The 12,859-nt window shown below is 40.8% G+C and overlaps 1 protein-coding gene across 3 annotated transcripts in view; it reads left to right on the forward strand.

Annotated features, from left to right (window-relative positions):
- The window catches only part of LOC137378954 (nuclear factor of activated T-cells, cytoplasmic 3-like), a 211,286-nt gene that overhangs the window by 116,554 nt on the left and 81,873 nt on the right, over positions 1-12,859 (forward strand). For 2 of the 3 annotated variants that reach the window (XM_068049494.1, XM_068049495.1), the window contains exons 7-8: positions 7,592-7,647; positions 8,644-8,770. The exons of the other annotated variant lie outside the window; for it this stretch is intronic. In XM_068049494.1, coding sequence (XP_067905595.1) covers positions 7,592-7,647; positions 8,644-8,770 — 183 coding nt within the window. The remainder of the gene's footprint in view (positions 1-7,591; positions 7,648-8,643; positions 8,771-12,859) is intronic. 3 annotated transcript variants of the gene reach the window in all.

Here is a 12,859-nt window from a genome sequence, read left to right on the forward strand (position 1 = left end):
TATAAAACCAGACATAACCAGTAACAAAGCAAAGCATTAACACACAGATTGAAATATGAAAGTCGCCTTTTACCTTAGCCCTTCTCAAAACTGGAAAAAATTGACATTTTCTTTTGAGAGCTCTGTTACAAAAAAAGACAAAAAAGAATACTTTGGCCAAATACTTACTTATTCTTGAAGAAAAAAGAGAAGATACGGAAAGATGTCAGTTGTCCTTTTTTGGTTTGGCGTCCCTAATATGCATAGACAGCTGTCACTGGGATCTTTCTCTGGAGCAATTCATTCAGGCGGCATCAGGATTTATCCGGCAGGTTTTTCCAACGTCTCAGGAGAAATGCGGCAACAGGGGTTTCAAGCAGGTCTTTCAGGATGAATGTATCATCAATTTCTCTCTCTGTTTCTTGCACTTGCTTCAAAGAGCTTCTCAAAGAGATGGAAAACTGGCAGGCTTTTCATAAAGATGGAACAGGCTGAGCTGGGGTTTTGTCCTTCAGGTTGATTTTTTAAAAACTCCAACTGACTGGCCAAAGCGAAACCAAAACAATCTCGAGTCAAGCCTCCTAACCCCTATGAATCTTGACCTGTCACTTCTCTCTAAACATCTTCTCCAAGTCAAAAAATCCCTGCTGGGTATTTATCTAAAGAAAGGTGACTTCCAGTAAGGGTTGTTTACAAACCAAGTCCAAAAGAACTTCTGATGACCTTTTTATATATAAAAAAAACCAAATTCCAGCATCTATGGAATCCTTTTTTCCAGTTTTAAAATGCAAGTCCTCAAAATTTAACAAAAAATGGAAGTACTTTCATAATATTAATGACTACCTGTTTAGATGTTGATCAGCGGAGACACCAGAGGTTTTAAAGTCAGATCCCACTTTGACAAGTTGTGAAATTGAATTCAATAAGTGTGGTGATTTATGGGCCAGTACTAGGAAAAAATTACCATGAAAGCTCATTTTTTAAAAAAAGCAACTGGCTCACTAATTTCCTCTACCTGGTCTGGCCTAAATGTGACTCCACTCCTTAACCATGTGGTTAACTCTTCATGCCCTGAGGTCAGCTAGGATGGCCCAGATCAAGAATTAAAAAAAAAAAATCCATACTGGGCAGTACTGCCCCAACATCATTAATGAGACCAAAAAATATACTGTGACAGTCAGTGGGGGAGAGGGATTAGACTGGAGAGCAGTGCTTTTAAATCATATAAAAAATGGCAATACCATTGCATATAGAGTTTGTGTGTACCCAGCATACTTCATATGTCACATTTTTTAAAAAAAAATGTTTTTGACCTCTCATTACTCTGAACATTTGTTAAAAATAAGCCTCTAATTGACCTACAACACATGAAATACCGAGTTCTAGAAAAGAACACCAGTGAAGCTCTGACTGGAGGATCAGATCTGAATGAACTGATTTCAAGAATGCAGATCAATTATACCTTGTAGTCCTAAACTGACATTTCTTTGCTGAAGTGCAAGTTTGTAATGTATTGTTACATAATATAATGCTACTACTCTTGTTATACACTATTCCCAGCTTTGCTATGAGTGGTGGTGTTTATATATACACCAGTAGTTGTAGAAATTTGGAAGAAGGGATTTTTGATTCTTGGAAAAGGTCTTATATATGCTCATTTCAACAAAATTAACTTTTAAAATTAGTCTCTTTCACTTTTCCTTTACCTGTTACTTGGCAAAAACAACCACTTGATTGAGGTTTGGAATGCCTATAGATCAATACTCCAGCATTTGTCACTCGTTGTCAGGGTTAAATCCAAAAGGTGTTGCGTATGGCATAAATCATTGCCATTCCAAAACCAGGGAATGATCTCGCGTTGGCAGCCAGCTATTGACCAATTTCACTACTTTCTGTGTGCTTTAAGACCTTTGAGCATCTTATTCTGCAACGCATATCTCCAGAAGTAGAGACCATTGTTAATGTCGACCAAGTTGGTTTCCGTAAGGGGTGCAGCACATGTGATCAAGTTCTGGCACTCACCACCTACATCGAAAGTGGCTTCCAAAAGAACCTGAAGACAGGCATAGTGCTTCTGGACCTCACAGCTGCCTATGATACAGTGTGACATATTGGCTTGCTCCTAAAGCTGTCCAGAGTGCTACCAACCTGGGTCGGGACAATTTTTGAAACACTCCTTCGCAACAGATGATTTAGAGTCCACCTTGGACAAGGGAGAAGTGCATGGAGAAGACTGGCCAACAGACCAGCACAGGGTTCAGTGCTAGCCCCAACGCTGTTCAACATATGTGCCAATGACCTGCCAACTACCACGTGTCACAAGTTCATCTATTTAGATGACATCTGCTGTGCCACCCAAGCTCCATCCTTCTGCACCCTGGACCAGATCCTTAATGAAGACATTGCAAAACTGATAGACGACTGTAGCACATGGTGCCTCACATTGAATCCCTCTAAAACCAAACCCACCTCCATGATGCCAGTGTTCCACCTCCATGATGCCAGTGCCAAAAAGAATTGCTTATCTACATGGAAGGTCAGAGACTAAAGTGTGATCCCAACCCAACGTACTTGGTAATGACTCCGGATAGGACTTTGTCCTTCCGGGAGCATCTAAAGAAAACAGCAGCAGAGGCAAAACCAAAAACAACCTATTAACCAAACTTGCTGGATCCACGTGGGGTGCTGCTGTCACAACACTCTGGACCTCAGCACTTGGCCTATCATACTCAGCAGCAGAGTACTGTGCACCTGTCTGGCATAGGTCATCTCACACACATCTTGTTGACACTCAACTGAATGCAAAAATGCACAACATAACTGGAACGCTTTGCTCAGCAACCCTGCCTTGGCTTCATATCCTCGCAAGCATCACTCCCCCACATATCTGCCAACTGACGAAAACCCACAAGCTGGTTGAAACCATCCGTGCTGCACCTCTCTTGCCACTCCATAATGACATGCTCAATCCACCTACTGCCCGCCTTCCATCTCGGCACCCCATATGGAGCAACCTTCCTGGGCAAGATCTACCAGCAGACATCCTTTGGATCAAGGAATGGGAAACATGGGAAGTCACTAACAAGTTCCTTGTGGCAAACCCCATGTGTCGAATGGCAGGCTTTGTGCTACCACGGCGAGACTGCTCCTTGCTAAACAGGTTCGGGACGAGCCCCTGCGCAGCCAACCTCCACCTCTGAGGCCTCAGCACAAACCCCTTATGCATTTGTGGAGAGGCACAAACAAAGTTGCACATTACTGAGGAGTGTCCCTTTATAGACTAAATGGCAGACTAATCACCTTAAACTCAGCAAATGAGGAGGCTATCGCTTGGCTCCGGGGATTTGCATTTGCTAAATAAATAAAATAATGGTAAATCAGCTTGGTTTTAGAGGAGGCAATTTCTTAAATGGTTTTGCATGTTTTCATTTTATAATGTAAGCGTAGTGGCAAATAGATCTTGGTAAATTTTCTCAGTTGTTGCCTCTAATTATTCTTTGTTTTGGAATAGTTGAAAGGGAATATAAGTAATCTGTAGTATAAGAAAATTGTAGGTTTAGATGTTGCAACATCTGTCCAGCTGCTATATAATGGCAACTGGTATGTCTCCGATATAGACCATTTTCAGCCCTTAGTAAAAGCATTCAGTTGTTTGGAAGGCATTACAATGAGTCTAAAATGGAGAGCAAGAAATACAATTTACTTTAAGGAGGAAATGAATTTGAAAATGTGTAAAAACGTAGATAACATTAAAATAAATTTCCTTATGAGAAAATTGAGCCTGCAAACTGGGGATAATTTGATGTTGGGTGGGGGTTTCATTTTTTCACCTAATTCTAATTTGAAGTGGTATGTGCTGCAGTAATAATTAAAAGTATTTGCTGAGTCATTGTTGTCTTTGATCCCTGCTACATACTTATTTCTCTGATCTAGACTGTTCGCAACCTTGGTGTCATATTTGACCCCCAGATGAACTTCTGATCACAGGTCCATGCCATCACTAAGACCACCAATTTCCACCTCCGTAACATTGCCTGTCTGCACCCTGCCTCAGCTAATCTGGTGCTGAAACCTTCATTCATACCTTTGTTACCTCTAGACTTGCCTATTCCGAGGCACTCCTGGTTGGCCTCTGACATTCTATCCTCCAAGAACTTGAGGTCATCCAAAAGTCTGCTGCATTCTTTTACTCTTATCGTGTCCCATTCACCTATCACCCCTCTGTTCACTGACCTACATTGACTCCTGGTTAAGCAGCGCCTTGAATTTAAAATTCTTATCTTTGCTTTCAAATCCTTCCATGACCTTGCCTCTCTCTCTCTCTGTCATCTCCTCCAGCCCCACAACCCTCCGAGACAGCTTTACAGCTCTAATTCTGGCACTTTGAGCATTCCTGGTTTTAATTACTCCATCATTTTTGGCCGTGTCTTCAGCTGCAATGCCCTAAGCTCTGGACTTCCCTTAACCTCTCCGTCTTTCTACCTTTCCTCCTTTATGAAACTCCTTAAAACCTACCTCTCTAAACATGCTTTTGATCATCTGCCATAATATCTCCTTATGTGGCTCGGTGTCAAATTTTTGTTTTACAACGCTCCTGTGAAGCACCTTGGAATGTTTTATTACATTAAAGGTGCTATATACATGCATGTAGTTGTAATAAACTTGTTTGTTTTCCAAATAATTTTAGTAGGTGACCACTTAAAACAATTAATTTGGGTTATGCCAATAGTTTTTAAAGAAATTTTTATAAGAATGTTGGCAGTTTTGGCAAGGTTCATTCCTTTAGAACAATTTTGCAGGTAATATTTTTTAAGTTTAGCATTTGTCAATATTTGTCAACACAGTTGTCAGTATGACAATAAGTGTCATGGATCACTGTCCTGCCCAAATAATTATCATTTTTCCTAAGCAAAAAATGTTTCCATAGTGTTAGAACTTGGTCCCTGTATTTTGGGTCAGGCATCAAAATTGTAGGAAGTGTCGTGCTGAAAATGCTGTAAGGTTTGAACTATATTTTGATTTACAATGTCATAATTGAGCAAAAAAGGTCAAATCAATGTGACTACTATTCTCCTTTTCCTAACAGGAAAATTAAAATGGCTTGTCGATTGCAACTATGTCTAGAATCTTTTCTGTTTTACTAGAATTAGAGTGTACACGCGATTCTGAAATTATTTATGGAGACTATTTAGCTGTATAATGTAGTACAATAACTAGCATAATTAAGAATGAAGCATAATCCTAGTCATAGGTAGTGATTAAATTTGTAGCAATTGTTCCTAGCAATGAAATGGAAATATAGAAAACAAGTAATGATGTGCAATTGGATGAAGAAAAGATTGCATGAGAACTGTATAGAAAGCAGCGCATATTTAAGAGGAGTAATGCTGAGCTGGCTGCCTCAGGAATTTGGACTGGGACCTGTGCAGTTTCTGTTCTACATGCAGAACTTTGATTCAGAAGTTCAATGCAACTGGTCAGATTTACAGCTAATAAGTGGGAATAACAGTTGAATTTGGGGAGGCAGCTCGGAAACTACGAAATGAGTTAAAATTTGTAAGTGAACAGGTATAAAGGAAATTTCATACAAATTGCACATAGGAAGCAAAGAAAGCGAGTGGCATAAGAACTTCAAGAATGATGTTGAAATAGTTAAGAATTGCATTAAAATAAGTGGAGCAGTTTAGTTGGCTCAAGCCTCATCACGTCCAGTCACTGTGGAGCAGCAATCAACAAAACAAATAAAATGCTGAACCAGATAGCTAAAACATTGGAATACAAATTGGAGAAAGCCATATTCAGATTGTATAGTGCTACATTCAGACCACACTGAGTACAATTCGAGTCATTAGAATACAAGGGAGGCATTCAAGCCATGAAAGCAGCTCCAAGAAAAGTCGCAATAATCCCAAGTGTCAGAGAACTGAGTCAAGGAAAGACTGAAGAAAACTGGTCTTAAGATACCCAAGATAATATGTGGTATGGAAAAGGTAAATCTGCAGCATTTACTTCAAACTAAATAATTATAGCAAGACAAAGGGACACACGTAATAGACAAATTCAGGCATGATCTAAAAAAGCTCTTTACTGAGCGATCAACACATGGAATAGACATTTGGTTAGGGTGATGGAAGCAAATATCCTGGAGTAGTTTGAACAGCTGGATGTCATGATGGGACTGCTAGTGTTTTTTTTCAATGGGTAAGCTATGATTGGTTGTATGGCCTTCATTATCTTGTAAAGTTTTTACCATTTCTATTGGGGTTTCACATAGTGAGAAAAATATTTGGGAAACACTCCTCCAGGGAAATATTGTGAAAGCTGCACATCTCTCTTCAAAATCATCCTTTCTTGAGTGTTTTTTTTAGTTTTCAAGCTATATCGCCCATGGGAGAAAAATTCTGTAGATACCCCGGGTCAGTATTATGAAGTACTTTTTAAGATTCATATGCGATCAATGAACTCTTCTTGGTTAAAAGTATTTCGAAAATATAAGCTAAAGACAGATAACTTTCTCATTTCCTTGGTCTCTATTGCAGGCTTAGTTCCCAAACTTTCAGCCATGTCACCCTGAGCTTTTCTTTTTAAAGGTAAATTTGCAGATACTTCAGCTTCCATTAATGTCGGATCTGATGTGTCATTAGAATTTACTAGCAGGTTATACCTGTCCAGATTTTATTTTAAACACAATCAAAATTCTGTATGTAGATAGTACTTTAATAGCAACATAAATAATTGTAAAGAAAACTGAACAGTATATTTTTAAAAGAATGGACATATAGAAAGTACAAAAGGTTATGCATATCGTTGTGAATTTATTCTACCTTTTATGTGGTACTGACTAATACAATCCTGGAGAGTCCCACTTTGACCCCTGGTCTGGGCTTTTGTTAACCGATCCAGTAATTGTGTGAGTCAGCCTGTTTCAGTTGATAGCACATGGCTCTGAAGTTGGAAGGTTTTGGATTCAAATCTTTCTCGTAGACTTGAGCATGTGATCTAAACTAATAGGCAGTGCAACACTCAGGAATTGTTACATTGTCAGGAGGTGCCATCCTTCTAATAAGGCATTAAACCAAAGCGCGCTCTGCCTGTTCAGGTGAACATTAAAAATCTGCACTGCTTGAAGAGCAGAAAATTCCCCTGTACTGTGGCCAGTGGTTACCACTCAACTAACATTATCAAAAAAGAGATCTAATGTCCATTCATCTGTATGTTTTTCCTGAGATATTACACGCACTAGATAGTTGCTGAGAAGTGTGATAAAACTATATCCAAGAAAGCCTATATGCGTGTGTACACACTTGTGTGTGGGTGCGCAAGCTACACACATAGCCATATCTAGCATGCATGTACACAGACACACATACTCAATGTTAAAAATCCAAGTAGTTTCCTACACCTCTGTCCAGACACCCTGATGAAAAGTGCATGAACATTAGCTGACTATAAGATCATATTCCAATGCAACTGCGTGTGAAGAATGATCACATGGGTGAGGATTCAGAGGGCTGTTTGTGTCCATGCTGCTGAGTATTACAGGTCCTTACCAGTTGCACAGATGCAATATCATTTTTTGTAGGTAAATTCTCATTGCTCTAATATTCTACAGATGGGCGCCCTCAATGGGAGGTAGAAGGAAAAATTATCAGGGAGAAGTTTCAAGGGGTAAGATATTCAATTTTCTTTCTAATGTTATTCATGGTAAAATTTAGACAGCCTTGTATGTGTTTTGAGTGGTTGCTGACCGTAGTTTGGATGAATGTTAGAAGTAATTTTTTTCAAATGATGCTGAACTGCATGAACTCGAAAGGTGAAAAGAAGTCTTGATCTATACCCCCCCTTATTTATGTTGACTTCAATTAAAATTTATTTGGAACATTAATTTTTTTTTTGTTTATATGTAAGACTTTTATTCTAGTGCTGTTTACTACCTTATGGGCTCAGGGAATGAAACCGGATTTCAAAGACAACTTTCTTTTCAACTAGTTTTGAGTAAGAGAAAATTCATCCTGAAAAATTTATTTTCTTTAATTATGTGCAAAATATTTCTAGAACTTTAAGTAGCATTGGAGAATTTTACAAACCCGCATATTACTCCTTAATAATAGTATTTTTGCAAATCAGTCATATTCTTAGTATTTTAGCTCAAAAATCAAAATAAGTTAAAGTCTTCAAAGAGTTAATCTGGTATGATATTAGAAATTGTGGCCTTGTGCCAATGATAATGCTACTATAGATCTGTTGTTAAGCTACGCCAAATTCCATTATGCTGCCATTATTCTCCTTGGTAATTAGAATCCTTTTTTCTGATTGGAAAATTTTATTTGAGTATCATGGAAAACCTAATTTTTGGATGCCATTTATATTTTTAAATTTAAACCATTTGAGTATTTGGCCGATATTTCATTATTTTAAAACCACAAGTTCAGTTTTGAGCTCCCCAGCATCTATTAAATTCATTCTTAATTTCATTTAAGGAGTGGAGTGAAGTGAAACATGAAAAACATCAAGAACTGTTGCAATTTTATGATAGCTGATCTTCATTTGCTGCATAATATTCAAAAGCCACCTTGATAATCAACAAAATTTACTTTTCTTTTGCTTTAAACATTAGAAAGTGAATTGTGCATGAACTTATTCTTTAAAGTTGCCTCGTTTCAGGTTAATCTTGTTGTTGAAGTCCCTCCATACCATAATAAAAATGTTACGTCTGCAGTTCAAGTTCAATTTTATGTTTGCAATGGCAAGAGAAAAAGAAGTCAGTCCCAACGCTTCACTTACATGCCAGGTAAATCATTTCATTGGTTTCATTTCGTCTGCAAAAATATGGGGAAATTGTATTTTCTCTTCAGTGAAATTACAATAAAATGCAATTTTTAAGAAATCCTGCATTGCCATTTCTGTACTGAATCTTGAGTTGGTCTTGAAATAAAATGAATTGTTTTCTTTATTAATGTTGCATAAGAAGGAGGGTTGCATGCTGGGTTGTAGCAAACATGTATATATCCAACACAACAATTCAGTGTCTGAAATTGGAGTAACTTGGGTACCTCACACAGTCACAGTTTTCTTTTTTAAAAAAATCATTGATGATTCATTGCAGCTCTTGTGAAAACTGGCTGTAGAATTTATTCAGAAAATGCCAAGGATGATGAGACTGAAAGAAAACTAATACAATCATGACACAGCCAAATATGAAGTGAAATGTATGAGGGCAGTGGGTTCAGCAGAAATTAGGGCTCCCAGAGATTTCCAGCATTAAGAACATAGAACATAGAACAGTACAGGTCCTTCGGCCCACGATGTTGTGCCGAACCTTTAACCTACTCTAAGATCAAACTAACTACCTACCCTTCATTCTACTATCATCCATGTACCTATCCAAGAGTCGCTTAAATGCCCCTAATGTATCTGCTTCTACTACTACCGCTGGCAGCGCATTCCACGCACCCACCACTCTCTGTGTAAAGAACCTACATCTGACATCTCCCCAAAACCTTCCTCCAATCACCTTAAAATTATGCCCCCTGGTGATAGCCCTTTCCACCCTGGGAAAAAGTCTCTGGCTATCCACTCTATCTATGCCTCTCATCATCTTGTACCCCTCTATCAAGTCACCTCTCATCCTTCTTCGCTCCAATGAGAAAAGCCCCAGCTCCCTCAATCTTTCTTCGTAGGACATGCCCTCCAGTCCAGGCAGCATCCTGGTAAATCTCCTCTGCACCCACTCTAAAGCTTCCACATCCTTCCTATAATGAGGCGACCAGAACTGAACACAATATTCCAAGTGTGGTCGAACCAGGGATTTATAGAGCTGCAGCATAACCTCGCGGCTCTTAAACTCAATCCCCTTGTTAATGAAAGCCAACACACCATACGCCTTGTTAACAACCCTATCAACTTGGGTGGCAACTTTGAGCGATCTATGGACATGGACCCCAAGATCCCTCTGTTCCTCCACACTACCAAGAATCTTGTCTTTAAGCCTGTATTCCGCATTCAAATTCGACCTTCCAAAATGAATCACTTCACACTTTTCCAGGTTGAACTCCATCTGCCACTTCTCAGCCCAGCTCTGCATCCTGTCAATGTCCCGTTGCAACCTACAACAGCCTTCCACACTATCCACAACTCCAGCAACCTTCGTGTCATCGGCAAACTTGCTAACCCAGCCTTCCACTTCCTCATCCAAGTCATTTATAAAAATCACAAAGAGCAGAGGTCCCAGAACAGATCCCTGCGGAACACCACTGGTCACCGAGCTCCAGGCTGAATACTTTCCATCTACTACCACCCTCTGTCTTCTATGGGCCAGCCAATTCTGTATCGAGACAGCCAACTCTCCCTGTATCCCATGCCTCCTTACTTTCTGAATGAGCCTACCATGGGGAACCTTATCAAACGCCTTGCTAAAATCCATATACACCACATCCACTGCTCTTCCTTCATCAACGTGTTTTGTCACATCTTCAAAGAATTCAATAAGGCTTGTGAGGCATGACCTGCCCCTCACAAAGCCATGCTGACTGTCTCTAATCAAACTATGCTTTTCCAAATAATCATAAATCCTGTCTCTCAGAATCCTCTCCAATAATTTGCCCACTACGGACGTAAGACTGACTGGTCTATAATTCCCAGGGTTATCCCTATTCCCTTTCTTGAACAAGGGAGCAGCATTTGCCACCCTCCAATCATCTGGCACTACTCCAGTGGACAGTGAAGACGCAAAGATCATCGCCAAAGGCGCAGCAATCTCTTCCCTCGCTTCCCGTAATATCCTTGGGTATATCCCACGGTGTGAAACAGACTGGTAAGCTCGAGGAAGTGCTCGTTAGGAGGGAAGATGTGTTGGGGTTTTTGAATAACTTGAAGATAGACAAGTCTCCCGGGCCTGACGGGGTATATCCAAGGATGTTATGGGAAGCAAGGGATGAAATTGCAGAGCCGCTGGCAATGATCTTTTCATCTTCTCTGCTGACGGGGGTGGTACCAGGTGATTGGAGGGTGGCAAATGTTGTGCCCCTGTTCAAGAAAGGGAATAGGAACAACCCTGGGAATTACAGGCCAGTTAGTCTTACTTCGGTGGTAGGCAAGTTGATGGAAAAGGTGCTGAGGGATAGGATTTCTGAGCATCTGGAAAGACACTGCTTGATTCGGGACAGTCAGCACGGTTTTGTGAGGGGTAGGTCTTGCCTCACAAGCCTGATTGAATTCTTTGAGCAGGTGACCAAGCAAGTGGATGAGGGTAAACCAGTGGATGTGGTGTACATGGATTTTAGTAAGGCATTTGATAAGGTCCCCCATGGTAGACTTATGGAGAAAGTCAGGAGGCATGGGATAGTGGGGAATGTGGCCAGTTGGATTAAGAATTGGCTAACTGATAGAAGGCAGAGAGTGGTCTTAGATGGTAAATACTCAGCCTGGAGCCCAGTTACCAGTGGCGTGCCGCAGGGATCAGTTCTGGGTCCTCTCCTGTTTGTGATTTTTATTAACGACTTGGATGAGGAAGTCGAAGGGTGGGTCAGTAAATTTGCAGATGATACAAAGGTTGGTGGAGTTGTGGATACCGAGGAGGGCTATTGTCGTCTGCAAAGGGACTTGGATAGGTTGCAGTGCTGGGCTGAAAAGTGGCAGATGGAGTTTAACCCTGAAAAGTGTGAGGTCGTCCATTTTGGAAGGACAAACACGAATGCAAAATACTGGGTTAACGGTAGGGTTCTTGGGCATGTGGAGGAGCAGAGAGACCTTGGGGTCTATGTGCATAGATCGTTGAAAGTTGCAACTCAAGTGGATAGGGCTGTGAAGAAGGCATATGGGGTGTTAGCGTTCATTAGCAGAGGGATTGAATTTAAGAGCCGTGAGGTGATGATGCAGCTGTACAGGACCTTGGTAAGGCCTCATTTGGAGTACTGTGTGCAGTTATGGTCGCCTCATTTTAGGAAGGATGTGGAAGCCTTGGAGAGGGTGCAGAGGAGATTTACCAGGATGTTGCCTGGAATGGAGAATAAGTCTTACGAGGAAAGGCTGAACATTCTAGGCCTCTTCTCATTAGAACGGAGAAGGATGAGGGGTGACATGATAGAGGTTTATAAGATGATCAGGGGAATAGATAGGGTAGACAGTCAGAAACTTTTTCCCCGGGTGGAGCAAAGCGTTACAAGGGGTCATAAATTTAAGGTGAAGGGTGGGAGATATAAGGGGGATGTCAGGGGAAGGTTCTTTACCCAGAGAGTGGTCGGGGCATGGAATGCCTTGCCTGGGGAAGTTGTTGAGTCAGAAACTTTAGGGACTTTCAAACGGCTTTTAGATAGGTATATGGATAAAGGAGAATGATGGGGTATAGATTAAATTGTCCTTGACAGAGGACAAAGGATCGGCACAACGTCGTGGGCCGAAGGGCCTGTTCTGTGCTGTATTTTTCTATGTTCTATGTTCTATCCCGTCTGGCCCCGGGGACTTATCTGTCCTCATATCATTCAAAATTTCCAGCACATCCTCCCTCTTAACCTCAATCTGTTGGAGCATATCAGCCTGTTCCACGCTGTCCTCACAAACGACCAGGTCCCTCTCACTAGTGAATACTGAAGCAAAGTATTCATGTAGGACCTCCCCTACCTCCTCCAACTCCAGGCACAAGTTCCCTCCACTATCCCTGATCGGCCCTACCCTCACTCTGGCCATCCTCTTGTTCCTCACATAAGTGTAGAACGCCTTGGGATTTTCCTTAATCCTACCCGCCAAGACTTTTTCATGTCCCCTTCTAGCTCTCCTAAGTCCATTCTTCAGTTCCTTCCTGGCTACCTTGTAACCCTCTAGAGCCCTGTCTGATCCTTACTTCCTTCTTCCTCTTGAATAGCTGTTCCACATCTCTTGTCAT

The sequence above is a fragment of the Heterodontus francisci genome, chromosome 17, assembly GCF_036365525.1.
Source record: "Heterodontus francisci isolate sHetFra1 chromosome 17, sHetFra1.hap1, whole genome shotgun sequence".
Lineage (NCBI taxonomy): Eukaryota > Metazoa > Chordata > Chondrichthyes > Heterodontiformes > Heterodontidae > Heterodontus > Heterodontus francisci.